Below are 17,564 nucleotides of genomic sequence, written 5' to 3'. Positions count from 1 at the left end.
CAGGGAAGAAGTCTCATCGTGACGAGTAAAGTTTATCTTGCCTGGCTGGGCAGCTCTCTGGGTGCTCAGCACCACCAAAGCTCTGATCCTAGAATCGCCCCTGATACACAAGTACTATGACCGTAGCGATAGTGAAGAAAACAATCACAGGAAGGTTTTTAATGGCTGACTAGGCCTAAACACTTTCTCCCCAGCAGCATATGGTTGCCAGATGGTCACTGTGTGTGACTTAATGTTGTCACAATGATTGTCACATAGCCAAAAACTGTGGACTAGTAAACATTGTGTGGCTAGTGGTCATGTGTCTGCAAAACCAAAACAGAAAAAAGTAAAGTAACCCCTTGGTTTGAAAAGTAAAGTCAGCATAAAGTGACTGTAACCTGCATCTTTGTAAGGGCCACCTAGGGGCAAGGGCTGTGGTTGCAAAAGCTACCAAGCTATATATACATATATATATTACTTTGAGTGGATTTTCTTAATACAAAAGTTTAAAAAAAAATCTATAAATAAATTTAGGAGGAGAACATTTAGGAGGAAATGGATAATAATAATGGATTGCATTTATATAGCGCTTTTCAAGACTCTCAAAGCACTTTACAATTCCACTATTCATTCACTCTCACACACTTGTGGAGGGAAGCTAAATTTGTGGCCACAGCTACTGGGACGCTGCCATATCGTGCCATCGGCCCCTCTGGCCAACAAGTAGGTGAAGTGTCTTGCCCAGGAACACAATGACCAAGCCAGACAGAGCTGGGGATCGAACCGGCAACCTTCCGGTTACAAGATGAGCTTCCCAACCCCCTGAACCACGATCGCCCCAATGACAATAAAAAATAAAAAATGACAAAAGGGGAAAATAAATATACCTCATAAATGACCCGACTCAGTCACTTGAATGTTAGTCAGGTGTATTCATGGCTGAATGGGTAAGTAGAGTAATATTCCCTTAACAGTATCATCTAAAGTGGGTAGGAGAAATGCAACACACCTTAGTGCAAGAAGAGAAGAAACTCAGAAACATAACACAAAATGTAATCAAAATCATACAAATTGCAATACATTAAATAACTGCTTTATGAGTACTTAAGTATAGTATAGCCTCCTAGATTAATTCTGGCCATTCTCAGTGCAAATTTAACAGACACATTTTTACAGTGTACAATAAAGATCTGTCACGTGATTATTATTATACTGCTTTCATGTGTAACCCACATTCAAGTGTAAATGCCACCTTGTTTTTGATTGTGAAACTTTGTGAATCATCACACTCCTGCCTTTAATGGGCAAAACAGTAATAACAAGTTTAGTTTCATTCAGACCTCTTAGAGGCAGCACACGCTGTTCCTTCGAGTTATTGTCGGCCCACTTTGTCCCTCTGTGTACTCACTTACTTGATTCCCTGACCTCTGACCTCTGTGCCTACACTACTTAGTCCTATTTCACTGCAACCCAACACCTCCTCATGCGATGTAACGCCCACCTGCTGTCTCATGACTAGAAAGTAAGGAGTTTTTAAAAATAAACCATGTGGCGAGCGCGTTTGTGTATTTATGTGCAAAAGAAAGAAGGGAAAAATAAGGTTTCCATGGAAACTAAAGAATTGTGTCTAATTGGCAATAACACTTCAAAGAGGTCTGAAATAAAAGGCCATAAGGCTGGCCTCGCGCAGTCGTTTGGAAATGAATGACAACGTACAATCAGCACTGCTTGTTTTGATTTATTGATTTATTATTAATGCTTTATTTATTTACACAGATTGATAGTTCAATCTGTGCAGAACAAGCACAACATGGTTTTGGCCACTGTAGCAGCCTGTTCTGTCTATTTCTGGGATGGACGCTTATAAGAAACCAAAGAAGGAGAGATTATTTTGGCAGACAGGTGCTCTGTTTATTCAGCATACCCCCCACCCCCCCACCCACACACACAAATGCAAACGCGCATGTGAAAGTGCGTGAATGGACAAAATGTGATTTGTCCTAAATTTGGTGAGAAATTAAAAAAAAAATCCTGTGGTCATAATAGCTGCAGCTCAATTTTCTTTTAAGTGTCGAGTTTAATTTATCTGCAACTTAGAGGCTTTAGATTTTTATTTCCAAATTTTCAGTTGAAGTTTCCAGGATGTTGACACAAACATTGTTATGTAACCTGTTAAACCAGATGTTAATCTCACTTGAATAACACTTAATCAAATGAAAAATACAAATGAGTTGGGAGCAGCAACAAAAGTTCCATTTTATTTAGTCTCACATAATTTATGGTGGGTTCTTAGAGGAGCAAGAACTGAACCGGTGGAAGGTTTGTAGTGATTACCCTCTTCCACCACTCTTCTTGTCAAAAGACTGGTTGTTCAGTCATCAGGGTTGACAGTGCAAGCCATTTGTATCCTGCAAAAATAGACAAAAAAATGGAAGAGATCCGTTTTGTGTGTCAACTTGGTTGTAAAGCATGTGCCATTTACAGTATCCTCTTGTTGTCTACCTTTAAAGAAGCTTTAAATGATTCAAAACCAGTCAGATCCTGTGTGTCGGTGTGCTATGCCTGTAAATAGCTGAGCGTCCAGCATGTTGCTATGTATATTTTTGTTGACTACTGAAGACTTTTTATATCCACATGTGTTCATATGAGGCATCGATTGCTGACTGTAAGCTGGCGTGAAGTGACAAAACTGATTTGAAGAGCACGAGAACTCTGCACAACCAAAACCTGGACACAGAGGCTATATGCAGAGGCGAGCATGGAGAGTCCACGCACAGAGATTTAATGGCCAAAAAGTTTTGTGCAGAGACTTTGGTCCCCTTCCAGTGATAGGTGCGCTATCCACTGTGTACCCTGCATTCTTATTCTTGCTCTAGCAGCTGAGAATCCTAATGACTGCATTAAAAAAAGGAAATTTTTCACACATCCAGTAAAATAGTACACCTTTATATTTCCTCAACATAAGCTGCATTAAATTTAGTAATCTCTGATTTTTTTTATTGAAATTTCAGACTCAAACTGATTTATGAATACATTTCAGTAAAACTCATAACATTACCATCAACCATAGCAGGATTTTCTTTTTAATATGAAACCTGATTAACATGAAGTCAGCTAAGCCAGATGTCATATGTCAAAGTAAAGCTGCAAGTCTTTTTTGTTTGTTGTCTTTTCAATAGCCAGATTGATGATTGAGACCCACACCAGTGTAACTGAAGAATACCGTGGGCTCCTCTTTGCATGTACACCACTTTGTTATATGTGATGCAGAGTAATATGACAGTCCTGCTATTAACCCTATAATGCCATCCTCTAGAGTATTAATTCAAAATCAGAATAAAGACGTGTCCTTGATTAGCAACAATGAGCTTCCCTGAAAATGGCACAATGCTACAGATGATTACAGATCAAGGTTTGCTGTGAACCTATAAATATTTCTGCACTTCTGACAATCCTGTCCGGTCTCTTCCTTTTTTTTTTTCAGTCAGGTTATCATACCAGAAAGACATACTGAGCATAATAATACTTTCAATCAAGCAGACAAAGTGTCCTGGCAACACCAGAGCTTCTTAATATCCTAATTCAAAATAATCTCTGACAAGGTTTTTGTAATTAGAATCAATATTACACATAAAATTTGTGATTTTCTTTTCTTTTGTTTTCACTCAGGTCAAAACAGAACCTGAGCAGGACTGATTGTATGTGTTATCGTATGTATTAGCCATAGATATGTGTTCCTAATAAATAGGCAAATCGGTGTAATCATACAGAATAAATTTAGCAGTTTTCCCAGTAAGAAGATGAAACTGTAGATGTTCCAAACATGCATCTAAAGTGGGGATAATTTCCACTGAAGCATTTAAGGAATAGCTTTGATATTACACAAGAAAAGTCATGTTGTGTCCTTATTCCATATAAACACACACTAAAATGCTTCACAGACACTTCTTCTATTTCTACAGGATTTTGTCAGGATTACAAAAGTCTTCACTGGTGTTTATCTTTTGTTTTCTTTTTTTCTTTTTTTTTGGATGCGAGTCTCAGTATCTGCCTGAGTGGGCTAAAGTCTAAATTATACAGTCCACATCTCCACTCTCTGGGGAAAACAATAGCACATATAAATAGGATCATAATCAGAGCTCTCTCTCTCTCTCTCTCTCTCTCTCTCTCTCCCTCCCTCCCTCTCTCCCACACACTCACGCTAGCAGGGATCAGGGCAGATGCACAACCACCAGGCTGGAGCAGCTCTCATCAGCTACTATGGAGCAACAAGCCTAAGCTCAGGATGGAGGCATGTGCAAGTTTGTGCAAGACAACTCTTGGAGCGTATTCATGACATAGGTGTTTCTCTATTAAAGGGAAGCAAGGAAGAAAAAGAGGGGAGAGCGGCAGAGACTGTAAATCCACTCAAGTTTCTTTTTTTTTTTGGAGGATGAAACTACTAATTCAGTCTGCAATAACACAAAGGTGAGTGTTTAAAGCTCCATCTTTATGTTTGTTCCCCCACAGGAAAGGACTTAGTCATAAGAAGTGTTTTAAGTTTATAATGATGGAACAATGACATGTAAGCTTTTAGCCCAGCGTATTTCCTTTCCTCACCCAAGTCTAGATCTCTTTAAAAGTGCATTATAAGGAGCTGCCACCTTCGTAGGCTCTGCTGCACTTCTTTTTTCCCTGTTCTAACTAGCTAATTAACTACCGAGAAAATGTAATCAATACTTAAACGAAACCCTGACGCTACTGAATAAGTCAACTGTAATAAATGTGGGCAGGGCAAACAGATAGAGGAAAAGATTTCAAAGGACTACATCATTTTCAAGGTTAGGATAGTATTCCGCTCTCACCACCCTCCTCCTCCTCCACCTCCCAGCTGTCAATTATTCCTGCAGGCTTTGGATTGATTTTCAGCACTGGACAGCTCCTGTGGCCTCAATGAAACGGACACACGTCATAGCTGCAGCTTTGTTTGAAAACTGCCCCGTCATAACTTTTGCGTGCACTGTGTGAACCATTGATCGGCTTGTTAGACCTTCTCCTGCAGGGATGGATGGAGCAGAGATGGAAACTTAATCTTATATGTTTTTAATGTTTTAATGTTTTTAATATTGAAAGTGCTGATGCCATAGTTCAGTTGTCACTCAAATACCAGCAAAATTCATTCCCTTGAGTTTCAGTCCCTGTTCATTATCAGCAGGATATCAAGTCAATCAAAGGCAAATGTTCAAGTGAAGTCAGAAGTCAGTGGTAATAAAATCAAAGTCCAGTTGCCAGTTTTTGTTTTCCTGTCAAGTCAAAGGTCTCAAGATTAATGACTAGAGTTTGGCTTCATCCACATCTCTATTACAGAGCAAAAATACAGGTGTGAGGTCATATAAACCAGTATGTTTATCTAATGCACTCTAAAGGGAAGTAAAAGTGAAGTGAGAAGAGTAATATTTTTTCTGAAATGTACAAAATTGAAGCAGAAACTGAAAAGAACAGAAGTTTAAAAATAAAGATTACATTCCACCACTGCGTGTAATTAAAATTTACAGACAGACTGTTCATTGTTCATTCTCCAAATTGAACAGTGAAAATCACGACACTGAACAACCATCCACCAACTATCACAGCAGCTGCATCCTTAGAAAGGAAACCATTCTTCCCTTTTTTTTCCATTTACTTGAGCTGATTTGCCTGTGTTCATTATTGTGAGGTCCATGAAGCCATGAGTCTGGTAAGCGCAGGGACGTTTCCAGGGTTTTGCAATTGGGGTGACACACGGGTCCACGAGGAACAGGGGCAGGGGTGCAGCACAGGAAATCCAAATACTTAATGAGATTTTAAAGTCAGTGTAGAAAAACTGGGCAAGATTCTCTGCTTCATGCACAGCCTGTTGATGTTTGATGTTGCATGTCCTGTTGATGTTTTTATTTTTGTGTGTGTTGGACACAGTAATTGTTTTAAAAGTGTAAAAAAAAAAAAAAAAGTATGTACATTTTTATTTAAGTAAAAGTTATATTCCTATATGTTTAAAAAACAAAAACAAAAAACAAAAACAAAGTAAGAAAAAGGAGAATACCCTAATAATCTTCTGATGGCACATGATCTATTTATTAAGGTTGCATCTCTGTAAATAATCAAATTCAAGGTCTGGTTAAAAATACAAACAAACATTCATAAAAATTGTATTCAGAAAATTCCTTCTCTTTAAGATGGTTCATAATACAGAATTTTTATGGAACTTTCTGCAGTGTACTTCAATCGCTTAATAGTGCACAAAAAGTTATACAAACAAAAATATTTTAATTAAATAAAGCAAACATACTCGTTATGTTACACATTTCAAAATCACATATATATTCTTATTGGATCATAATTAATGATTCATTGCTGTTGATCACTTTAGTGTTGGAGCTGTTGATTACTTTTTATTATCTTTACAATAAATTGTGTGAAGTAGAAAGTGCAGTATTTGGTCATACAGTGGTGCTGGGCAATGTAATACCAGCAGTATGCTAGTCCAGCAGCTGTTACCAGCACTTACTTTATCCACTGGCTTGTATATGTAGAAGACTATAATTCTTTTGTTAAGACTAAACCTTTTCAACAGTTTCAACTAGTCACTGCTTATTTCGTGTGTGTGTGTGTGTGTGTGTGTGTGTGTGTGTGTGTGGGGTCAGGTCTGCTGAGTGATCAAGATCCTATTTTTTTTTAACTTGGACAGAGTGTAGAGCCAGTGCTGTCCTCAGGGATATGTAGGTCCTTCTCACTTAAGAACATCTTGTACAGAAATACAGAAAAATAGAGGACAACAAAAAAAAACAAGTCACACCCAAAAGCGTGCCAGTTCTCTCGCACATTTCTTTATTAAAAAGCCTTTACACAGGCAGAAGGAAGAAATACAAAAACAGGGTGCACAGAATACACGTGTGTGTGTGTGTGTGTGTGTGTGTGTGTGTGTGTGTGTGTGTGTGTGTGTGTGTGTGTGTGTGTGTGTGTGTGTAAATCTTCTAATTTTATGCAAATGGCATTACACTTTATAGTAACATCCTCTGATGTTATAATCTCTTCATCTTAATCTGTATTTTTTCCCACTCTTTGGCCACCTCAAGTGACCTTGCACCTGTAAACCTTTATTTCTTTGTTTCTTTCCCTATTTCTTTATCTGTGTGTTTCTTTTTTCTCATTCCCCTCTTCTCATATGATCAGATGTCAGATTACATGATCAGATTACACAAAAGGGCTTAAGCCAGGTCATAAAGCTACTGCCATCCACCTTTCGTATTGTTGTTTGGATCGAGGGATTAAGGGAAGTAGTAATCTGTTATTTGAAGAGGGCTTCCTCCATCCTCTCCTCTGCATGGGATTATTATGTTGGAATATGAAAGTTTGGCTTGGCTGACGTAGTTGAATAAGAGCTACGTCACGCATGAGCATCCCTCTCAGAGTCTTTGACACAGTATTTAATAATAATATTAATCTTGTAGAGCTTTGTCATGCACTGTGCTGTATCTCTGTTGAGTTTCGGTGCGATTCTGTGGATGGCCCTCTCCTCTCTGTCAGTTTATCTCGTCCTGTCTCACAGGATAAATCATCATCACACACAAACACACAGGGCACAGCAAGTCAGTCCCTTTGAGAGGAGAGATGTTCCTATGGCGACAGCTAATACACTAACTATGATCATCAATTACTGTAGCTCTCTCCCTGGACTACTGTCAGCTGGGGAAAAGGGACCAGCATGCATAAAAAACAGTAACTGACTAATGATGAGGAATAAGAAAATAGCAGAGAAAGTACAAATATCCAAAAGTGACATCGCGCTACAGTCCGTTGTTTTACTTAGAGGTCACAGGAAAAGGTAGTGAGCAGGTCTGTGGTAAACTTTTCTCAACTTCGAGGGGAAGCAAACCACTGAATGACATGTAGCAGTGTAATAGACGGTTACCTAGGCAACAGGGGCCTTGAATGTCCATTAGTGACAAACGGTCATGTTCCAAGCAATACATGAGAAGTGATATGTGGACATACCTTAAGGAGACATTAATTCAGCGAAGAATTGCAGTGAATTTCAAATTGCTAGGATTATTTGAATCCACATGTACATGCTGTATATTTTATGTACATGTGGTTTAGGTTTAGGTTTTAGCACCACAGTTCAGCATTTTGACTAAAGCTGGAAGGAATTTTAAGTAGTTTGTGTCACATTTAGGCAGCCTGAAGAGACACCACACAGGAAGTGCTTCATATTCGTAGCTGATGGATGCAGTTTAACATGTGTTACATGATGGTAAAGGCTCGTATTTAAAGTAAAGGCGTTGTTCAAACTACCTTATTTTATTTTTACTCATTTCGTAACTGGTGGAAACAAAAATGGGCCTGTATTTCATGATGTTTACTTCCATAGCTGTTTTGTTCGTGTTTTAGTAAGAACAAAGCTTGTTTTATGAAACCTGTAATGTTCTTTCATGTTTTTATTGTCATAGAGCAGAATATTTTTCTAACAGCCCAATAAAGTGACAGCATTTTCTGAAGCATCAGGAGTTTCGCCTGCACTCCTAGAAGGTGAACTTGGTTTTGTGAAACCACTACTTCTATAATCATTAAATACATTAAACTGTATTTAACTGCGTTCACTGAAAGATGTGTCTATGGCTTTGTCAAAATGATGATCACCATGGCAACAACACTATACTGCTGTGCTGTGCTATAAATACTGCAAGGTATTTCCCTTATTTTGGACACTGTGAGCGAACAGATCAGCCAACATGGCTTCAAAGGCTTAACTACAACTACAAAAAAAAAGTTTTGTTGGGGGGCTAATAGTTTGAGAGTTATCATTTTTTTGTTTTATTATATCCATGCCCATTCATATCTTCAAACCTTGTTGTAAATTGATTTTTAGTTATTTATTTATATTTTTGAGTAGTGTTGTCCACTCTTTAAAACCTAAAATCTTCTTTATTTCTGACATTGACTAAAACTTAAAAACAAACGAAATAAAGCATAATAAACTTATAATTTTAATTTCCACCATTGTAATAAAAAGAAACAATCTTTAACCACTAAGGATAGGCAGTTCAGTTTAATCAAGAAAACAGAAGTAATAAATGGATTTTGTGAATGTGGCTGAAGCACAAATATAAGGGAGGTGGAAAGGGTGAATTTGTTTTTCAAGGTGTCCTTGGGCAAGATGTTGAACCCCAGATTAGTCCTGATGTATCCATCGGAGTAAATGTGTGCATGTAAGTAAGAAATATCCTTAAACGTATAGAATAACGTGCTTCATGAATGTGGCGTGGAGTTAAAAGCATTCTGAGTGCTCGCTTAAATGTGAAAAGCACAAGGGTATATGCACTCACAGATCATTTAACTACATGTCCCTGTTCAATCCAAATGTCTAATCATCCAAATACATGGCAGCAAGTCCTTGCATTTGGGTATGCAGACACGATCTAGATGTCCTGCAGAGGTTCAGCATGGTATGGTTGTGGCTGCTGTTCAAAAGAGAGAACAGTATTGGTTTCAAAAAAGAGAAAATATCTGGCGAGCGGCAGTTCTCTGGTTGAAAATGCTATGCTGATGTCAGATGTCAGAGGAGAATGGCCAGGCTGCTTTGAGCTGAAAGAAAGGTAGTAAGTTAAATAACAGTCATTAAAATCAAGGTATGCAGAAGAGCATCTCTGAACACAAAATAAATGAAACCTGAAGAAGTCTGGAAAAATGTTGCCTTGTCCAATGAGTCTTAATTTAGATTGCAGGTCAGAATTTGGTGTCAACAACATAGCTGTGTCTTGCCTTGCATCAGTAGCTCAGGCTGCTGTCAGTGGTGTAATGGTGTGGGGGGAATATCTGGGACACTTTAGGCGTCTTAGTACAAACTTAGCATTGTTTAAATGGCAAAGCTTACCTAAGTATTTTTGCTGACCATGTCATTCTGTTGGCTGCTTCCAGCAGGATAACGCACCATGTCGCAAAGTTTAAATCACCTCAAACTGGTTTCTTGAAAATGGCAATGAGTTCCCTTTACTTAAATGGCCCGCTCAAACCAACAGAGCACCTCTGTGATCTGTTGGAATGAGAGATGAACGACAAATCAACAGCATTTGTGTGAAGTTATCATGTCAGTATGGCATTGGGTGTGTGTGTGTGTGTGAATGTCAGTACTAGTCAATTTACAATTTAAGATGAAATTATTGATATTTGGAAAAACTGTAAATCATCAAAAACAAAACAAACTTTATCTTGAGAAGCGAAACAAAACAGCATGTCATGTAAAACTGCAAAGCCTAAAGAAGCAAATATAATAGCGTTATTAACGACATGTTTCTGCTGACAATTCTAAACAAAATTTAGTCAAAATATAACAAATCTACAATAAGTCAGGGCAACAAGAAAGAGTAATTTTCCCATTATAAACGCAGGCCAAACAGACCAGTCTGTGAACTGTGTCGTGCTCGCCTTAGCCAACGAATGAACTCGTTGACACTCACACGGGTCTGACCCATGTGGCATGGCATACTGCCTGACGTCTTTAAGAACTCCATAAGTAAAGGTTCCCTCCTCCAGCTGTGAGAGTTAAGATGATGTAATCATCTGCCCTATTGGGATTATCCAATAGAAGATCATCCTTTATCCAGCCACTGAGCAGCCAGTTCGTAACATCTGTCCTTGGTGTAACACGAGCGTGGAACCGTTGCATACAAGGGTTCATTACACGACATCCAATCCCATCAAAATCTGCTTGCGTGTGTGTGCGCTCATGTGTGTTAAAATGTGTAGCGGGGCATGTGCTTGTTATTGACGTAACGGCGATATCGAACGGAGGCTTTTAAACTACAGTTGTCAAAAGTTTTCCCAAGACAATCCATTTCTGCTCTTTCATTAATGCAGGCCTGTCGCCTAATTCACATCAGCCAAAGTGATTCATGTACAATAAAACATAAACCACTAACGCCCTGTTGTGTTGCGTGTGACTGGCCCTCTACTGGTTATGCAACCCTGTGGTTTTTGTTCATCCTGGTTCCCGGTTTGCTGACATAACCCTGTCATCAGGCCAAAACAGCGAATCAATTGTTCCTCTAACAGTAGATTACCACTGATTCATCTCTTAAAACCTTTGTCCCTTCCACAGCCTGTCTGGTTTTCCACCCCTGGTTTGGCCTGAAGGTCCCTAAGGCTAATCACTAGCAAGGACCTAATCAATGTGCTGTCATTATACAAAACTGTCTGGTCTGCTCCATGCATTAGGAAAGGCCAAAGTTTGTGAGGGATTTTTGATTGCGAATTTTTGACCTTTTTTATGGATCTATGGATGGTGGGCTGTGGGAGATTCTTGTCTTCTGTTTGTGTGTTAGCCCCCATTTGACGAGATGTCATTACTTTATTACAAATATTCACGGTCCAGTGAGAATCAGTCGTACTATCTTCAGTGTCTTTGAGATTGCTTTAGGTTGTTATTCTCCATTAAAAAGTCTAAACTAGCGAAATTGTTATTTTTTATGTTGCTGCTTTTTCAATCGTTATTTTATCACATCAGAACATATTTGTGTGGTGAATGAATATATATTCACTTGACTCCGGATCTGCCCTTATTCTTCGTGGCATGGATTTGGCTGTGAACTGAAGATGCTGGAGATTGGTTCATTGTTTAATGCAGCAATCCTCTAGATTTGCCAGAGGAATGGTGCAGAAGGTTTACAGTAAAACAACTGAATAAGCTGCATTAGAGCTGGCAATAATGTTCATGAATGTTACTGAAGAAGACAGGACTGTCCATTTTACTGCTGACAGAATTTTCTATAATGTGATGGAATGACATGGGAAGGGGCAGTGGGAATCATAATCGTGTGAATAATATCATTGGATCATTGATTATGGATTTATTGATGTGTTGTATGATGTGTAGGTGTTGTACATCAGTGCCTTTTATATATCTATATATAACGATGGAAATGATGGAGGGGAAACTGAAGATGGTTAATTCCTGGACCCTCGGGGGCTATCATATTCCTAGGAATTCCCAGGAATGAGCTATGTTCAGTTTCCCCTCCATAAGTTGTTGCATTTTATATGCTGTGATCTGTGCTCAAATTTTGATGTATTCTCATATTCTAAAAAACTTCAGCACGGCTCCTCTTTGTCCTCTACATTCACAGAAAATGCACCAAGAGAGCACAGTGCTGATAACAAACGCAAGTCACACCTGAGCTCATACTGCCTCCCTGTTCAGCAACAGTACGTTAATGGTTGGAACTACCCGCCCCAACCTACATTACTGCCCCCGCAGATACAGCCTGATGATCACCGGTGCCATGGGAGCGGTGCGGGTCAACAGGTAAGAGGTAATGGGACTGAAACTATGTCAGTGGATGCAGCTTTTAGAACATTTCTTCCTTTCAATTTGGCAAAGTATGTCCATTCATTAGTAGCCTTTTAAACATAGATATATTAAAAGTAAACCGCAAAATCAAAGCGTTAGATTGAAACAGATGCACAGCTTTACTCCAAGTTTTAAAAAATTGAATTACAGGATTTAACTATCGTTTAACTGAGTCTTACTAGATCACTGGGCTATCAGCTTTTAGAACATTGTTTTTAGTGAGCCCCAAAACTTTCTTTATTTTTTTCCCATCTACACACTGATATTTACAACAAGTAAAAAAAGATGATTACAAAAGACATTGTTGATGCCATGCAAACATGTAACTTTGGCCAAGAAACTCAGAGGCTTAATGATGCAAGGATTAGTACGGCTGCAGAATATAGATTAAAGTTGATACAGCCTGTATTTATATCTGCTTTTATATAGCCTAGTCATACTAATATATTGATTGACAGCTTATTAAAAACTCACGACGTGCTTCTTTATAACACTGATCTGCAAATGAGTTACTGTTTGTGAAATTCCTAAAAAAGTGTAACATTTAAAAAAGTAGTTTTAAAAAAGAAAAAAGAAAAATAATTGTACTTACTTGTTGCCATATTTCAATCCCAAGTACATAGAGCTGTTAGAGCTGCAGGTCTGTCAGGGTTTGTTGAGGCAGCTTGGAGATTATTAAGATAAATATAAAGGGTTTGCTTTTGATTGGCTTATAGAAAGTAATATCTTAGAAAAAAATATTATAAACACACACACACTTATATACTACACCGATAGTGAAGATGTCAACATACACATAAGGATTTATAGTTCTGAAAAAATTAGAGCTAAGCTGAAACTCAGAGAATACTAGTTACAGAGAGCACTAGTTTTCTGGACACATGAGAGAGTTTTTTAATTCCTGTCTGTGTCATGTGGGTTTATTCATATTTGTTCGAACAAATGTAATCAGTCATTATCAGTCAAAGTTAGCTTGATGCAACCATTCATACTGTTGATACAGGTGGATGATAAAATCTAAAACAGCAGTTTTCATTTTAGGCTCCATAAACTACTAATTAAGAATTTATTTAGACTCATTTTTTTCCCATTTTTTTCCCTTCATTTTTCTTCCAGATACAGCATCGTTTCCACAGATGAAGATGCCCTGAAGATCTCCAGCCTGGGCCTCCACAATGGACACAGTCCTCTGAGCCAGCAAACGCTATCTGGGGCCTGTATGCGAGGTGAGGAAGGAGGAGGGGGAGGAGGAGAGTGTCCCGGAAGCGATGACGGAAGAGGGGCTCTGTCTCTGAGGGTGACAAATGATCCGATTGTCCACAACAGCTGCCGAGCTTCACCTTCATGCCGCCTGGGCTTGGATCTGGGCATCGGGCGTGTGCGCAGTCGCTTTGTGAAGAAAAACGGCCAGTGCAACGTGGTTTTCAACAACATGGAGGATAAACCACGACGATACCTGGCTGACATCTTCACCACTTGTGTGGACATACGCTGGCGCTACCTCCTGCTCATCTTCACCACCACCTTCCTTCTGTCTTGGCTGCTGTTTGGCCTGATCTTCTGGGGAGTGGCATACGCTCATGGAGACTTTGACATTCGCATCCCTGATAAGGACGGAGATGCTCGAAGTAGCGCAGAGGAAGGAAAAACCGAGTGGCGGCCATGTATTCTCCACATCCAGGGTTTCATTGGGGCATTCCTCTTCTCCATAGAGACCCAGACCACCATTGGATACGGTTTCCGGTGTGTCACCGAAGAGTGTCCGTTTGCAGTGGTGACCGTTGTGGTGCAGTCCATTGTGGGCTGCATTATTGACTCCTTCATGATAGGGACCATCATGGCAAAGATGGTGCGGCCCAAAAAGCGGGCGCAGACCTTGCTGTTCTCGCATCATGCTGTCATCGCTCTGCGAGACGGGAAGCTGTGCCTCATGTGGCGGCTGGGGAACATGCGCAAAAGCCACATTGTAGAGGCTCACGTCCGTGCTCAGCTCATAAAGGCCTATGTGACTGCAGAGGGCGAATACCTCCCCTTGGAGCAAACGGACATCGATGTCGGCTATGATGACGGACTGGATCGGCTGTTTCTGGTGTCGCCGCTGGTGGTGGTCCACGAGATCAACAAGAACAGTCCTCTGTATAACCTGAACCGCAATGACTTGCAGAAGGAGGACTTTGAGATTGTGGTCATCCTGGAGGGCATGGTGGAGGCGACAGCTATGACCACTCAGGCTCGCAGCTCCTACTTGGCTAAGGAGATCCTTTGGGGTCACCGCTTTGAGCCTGTGGTGTTTGAGAAGGGTGATCGCTACCATGTGGACTATTCCCGCTTCCATAAGACCTATGAAGTGCCATCTACACCTATTTGCAGTGCCAGGGAACTAAACCAGATGATGGGTCACAGGGGGCACTCCTCATCCTCCAGCTCGAGCTGCTCTCAGTCCCCCTCACCGTTTGCTCCGAGGGCAAGTCATCGCCTACTGGGCTCACACTCTCCCAGTGCTTTCTGCTACGAGAATGAGGTAGCTTTGTGCTGTGGGGATGATGAGGATGAGAAAGATCCAAAGGAGCAGCTGGGCGATTTAGGTTTCAAGGAGACATTTGTGGAAGAGCAGAGAGTGGAGATGTTATGTGTTCTGGACACAGAAAATCAGATCAGCCTTGACAGACTACAGCCTGCTCTACCTTTATACATCAGCAGAGAGTCAGGAGTTTAATCACTGGTAATGACTGCTCTTCCATTTATTTCCTCTCTTTGCGTGCACCCAACCAAAGTATTGAACTCTTGTAAAAAATAAAAGACGGTGAACGCAATAAAGCACACACGTCTTGTGAAAATACACACAGCTTTTAGTTCACATGGTTTCAGATAATGCACACTTTCAGTGTAACGTCAACATCTGTCGAACCGCACAGCTCACCTGCTTTTAAACACGGTGACGAGGTAATTGTCTTCAATCATGAGTTACCCTGAACGTTCAATTGCTTACTTGTCTGTTTCTGTGTGACCTGTGTTTTAGGCGCAACTAAGCTTTCTGTTATTGATTTCCATTCATTTTTGTTTTTGTAAATATGATATAGTTTTATTTTAACTTTATAATGAGTTGACATCATATGCAGATAGCTACAGGATAAAAAAAAATTAAGCATGACGCAAATGCTTCAAACTTTAACACACTTGCTTTCTTTGTGTAAAAATAAATTACTTCTGCATTTTCATCTTCTGTCTTCTTGCCTGAATTCTGCTGCATTTCACATCTGATAAGTAAGCACTTCTCTCTCTCTTTTCTTTCGAAGTTCATCACTGTATATTCTTTAGCGCTAACAAAGCACAGATGAAATCCAGAACCACACTATACAATTCAAACCTGTGCACACGATGAACGAGCACTTTACTCTTACTTTTTTTCAACAAACACAAACACTTTGCAACTGTGTGATGTTTTCTATGAACAAAACCACCTAATAAACAGCAGTATGTACTGTTATGACTGGAACTGCCTCTCGTCAGTCTCGAAATTATTTCACATTTTCAAATAATTTTACAGCTTTCGTGTCATTTACCACTTTGATCAGTCCAATTACGACATACTTTTAGCCTTATTGTGTGTTGTGATGTTACAGGTGCTTTTCTATGAGAGAATACAAATGAGGAGTTTCTAAAAAAAAAAATTTAAACCACTTCAAACTACTAAAAACTGAAGCATGTTTAAAGCCTAGTGCAAAAAAAAGAAGAAAGGTTCAGTCTCTATATTTGAACCCTCAAAACAACTTTATAGGGGCTTAATAAGCTGGTGATTTGCAGTGCCTGCGTCCATCTTTTATATACAGTCTATGAAAAGGGCTCTAACAAAGGCTCTGGGTTATTTGTTGCACTCTTTCATTGTTGCTATAAACTAAACTTACATTAACCTCCTAGGACCTGGCGTCCACATACAGTATGTGGACATAACATTTTGGGTTGTTTAGACCAAAATACTTAATTTTGCTCTAGAAGGGCCTGATATCCACTTATGACGACATTATCCTTCTACTGTTCTATCGAAATTTTAAACGAATATCCTCATATGTGGCTCTTATTTTTCTTAGAAGCAAAAATCAGGTAAAAAAAACAAAAACAAATTGGTAATTCTTTGTTTTTACATTCATCAGGTCCCAATCAGCCCAAATATCAAAGAGAAATTAAAAATGCATGCTGTGGAAGAGTTCTGGTCTTAGGAGGTTAAGATATTTTTAGAAAGAGTATTTTACAGAGTGAAGTCAGTGGATAACAGATTTTTTGGGGGGCTCCACAACGACTTCTTTCACTCTCTTGGTTACCATGGAAGTAGTTATGTTGGAAGTGGGCAGCTCTTAGAAGGAAGAGATGATGCCACATTTTTGTGTGTACCAATCAGGTTTCAGAACCAGCTGACTTTTGTTCTGATGAAAATTTGGTTGCTGCTGGTGAAGTCTAGTGAATATTGTCTAAGTTTAACTTAAACTTGAGTATAAATTACTTTGATTTTATATATGTGTTTTTAGTTTAAGGAGCTGATGGATAAAGAGAGAGAAAGATGGAGGAAGGTTAGTGAACTAGGAAGGGAAGAAGAGGTGGAAGTGAGGTCAGTTATTAAGTGGAAAAGCGCTTCATCCAGATGACATACCTGTGCAGGTATGGAGATGTCTAGGGGAGAGAGCAGCAGACCTTTTGAGTCGATTGTTTGAAACAATCCTGGAGAGTGAGAGGATGGTAAATGGCCTGCATTTGTACAGCACTTTTCTAGTCCCTAAGGACCCCAAAGCGCTTCACACTACATTCAGTCATCCACCCATTCACACACACATTCACACACTGGTGATGGCAAGCTACATTGTAGCCACAGCTGCCCTGGGGCGCACTGACAGAGGCGAGGCTGCCGGACACTGGCGCCACCGGGCCCTCTGACCACCACCAGTAGGCAAACATGGGGTTAGTATCTTGCCCAAGGATATTTGGCATGCAGCCAGGAGGCAGCCTGGGATCGAACCACCACCTTCTGATTAGTGGCTGACCTGCTCTGCCACCTGAGCTACAGCCACCCAGATGCCTACAGGATGCCTAAAGAATGAAGAAGTGCACTGATACACTGATAAGGTGGTGTGGGGGCTGTGGAAACTACAGAGGGATAGCCCTCATGAGCCTAACCAAGAAGCTAGGTTAAGGAGAGAGACGAGCATCAGTGAGCAAAGGTATGGCT

The 17,564-nt window shown here is 39.9% G+C and overlaps 1 protein-coding gene across 2 annotated transcripts; it reads left to right on the top strand.

Annotated features, from left to right (window-relative positions):
- The first annotated feature begins 4,183 nt into the window (after positions 1-4,183).
- LOC102304750 (inward rectifier potassium channel 4) lies at positions 4,184-16,092 on the top strand. Of its 2 annotated transcripts, XM_005945743.3 has the most exons (3): positions 4,184-4,449; positions 12,123-12,301; positions 13,463-16,091. In XM_005945743.3, exons 2-3 carry the CDS (start codon positions 12,210-12,212, stop codon positions 15,060-15,062), a joined length of 1,692 nt encoding a protein of 563 aa, XP_005945805.1. In that variant the 5' UTR covers positions 4,184-4,449; positions 12,123-12,209; the 3' UTR covers positions 15,063-16,091. The 2 variants fall into 2 exon arrangements, with proteins under 2 accessions (XP_005945805.1, XP_014196660.1); XM_014341174.2 differs by lacking the exon at positions 4,184-4,449 and having other exon boundaries at positions 12,223-12,308; positions 13,463-16,092.
- The last annotated feature ends 1,472 nt before the right edge of the window (positions 16,093-17,564 follow it).

The sequence above is a fragment of the Haplochromis burtoni genome, unplaced genomic scaffold, assembly GCF_018398535.1.
Source record: "Haplochromis burtoni strain Fernald_Lab_line unplaced genomic scaffold, NCSU_Asbu1 Contig_448, whole genome shotgun sequence".
Lineage (NCBI taxonomy): Eukaryota > Metazoa > Chordata > Actinopteri > Cichliformes > Cichlidae > Haplochromis > Haplochromis burtoni.
The sequence above is the reverse complement of the archived record's forward strand: the minus strand, read 5'-3'. Positions and strand labels throughout refer to the sequence as shown.

Bases quoted from the DNA above. Each gene is read 5' to 3' on its own strand.
- LOC102304750 (XM_005945743.3), top strand. From the start codon at position 12,210: ATGGTTGGAACTACCCGCCCCAACCTACATTACTGCCCCCGCAGATAC. The intron at 12,302-13,462 runs GTAAGAGGTAAT...TTTTTCTTCCAG, and splicing joins GGAGCGGTGCGGGTCAACAG to ATACAGCATCGTTTCCACAG.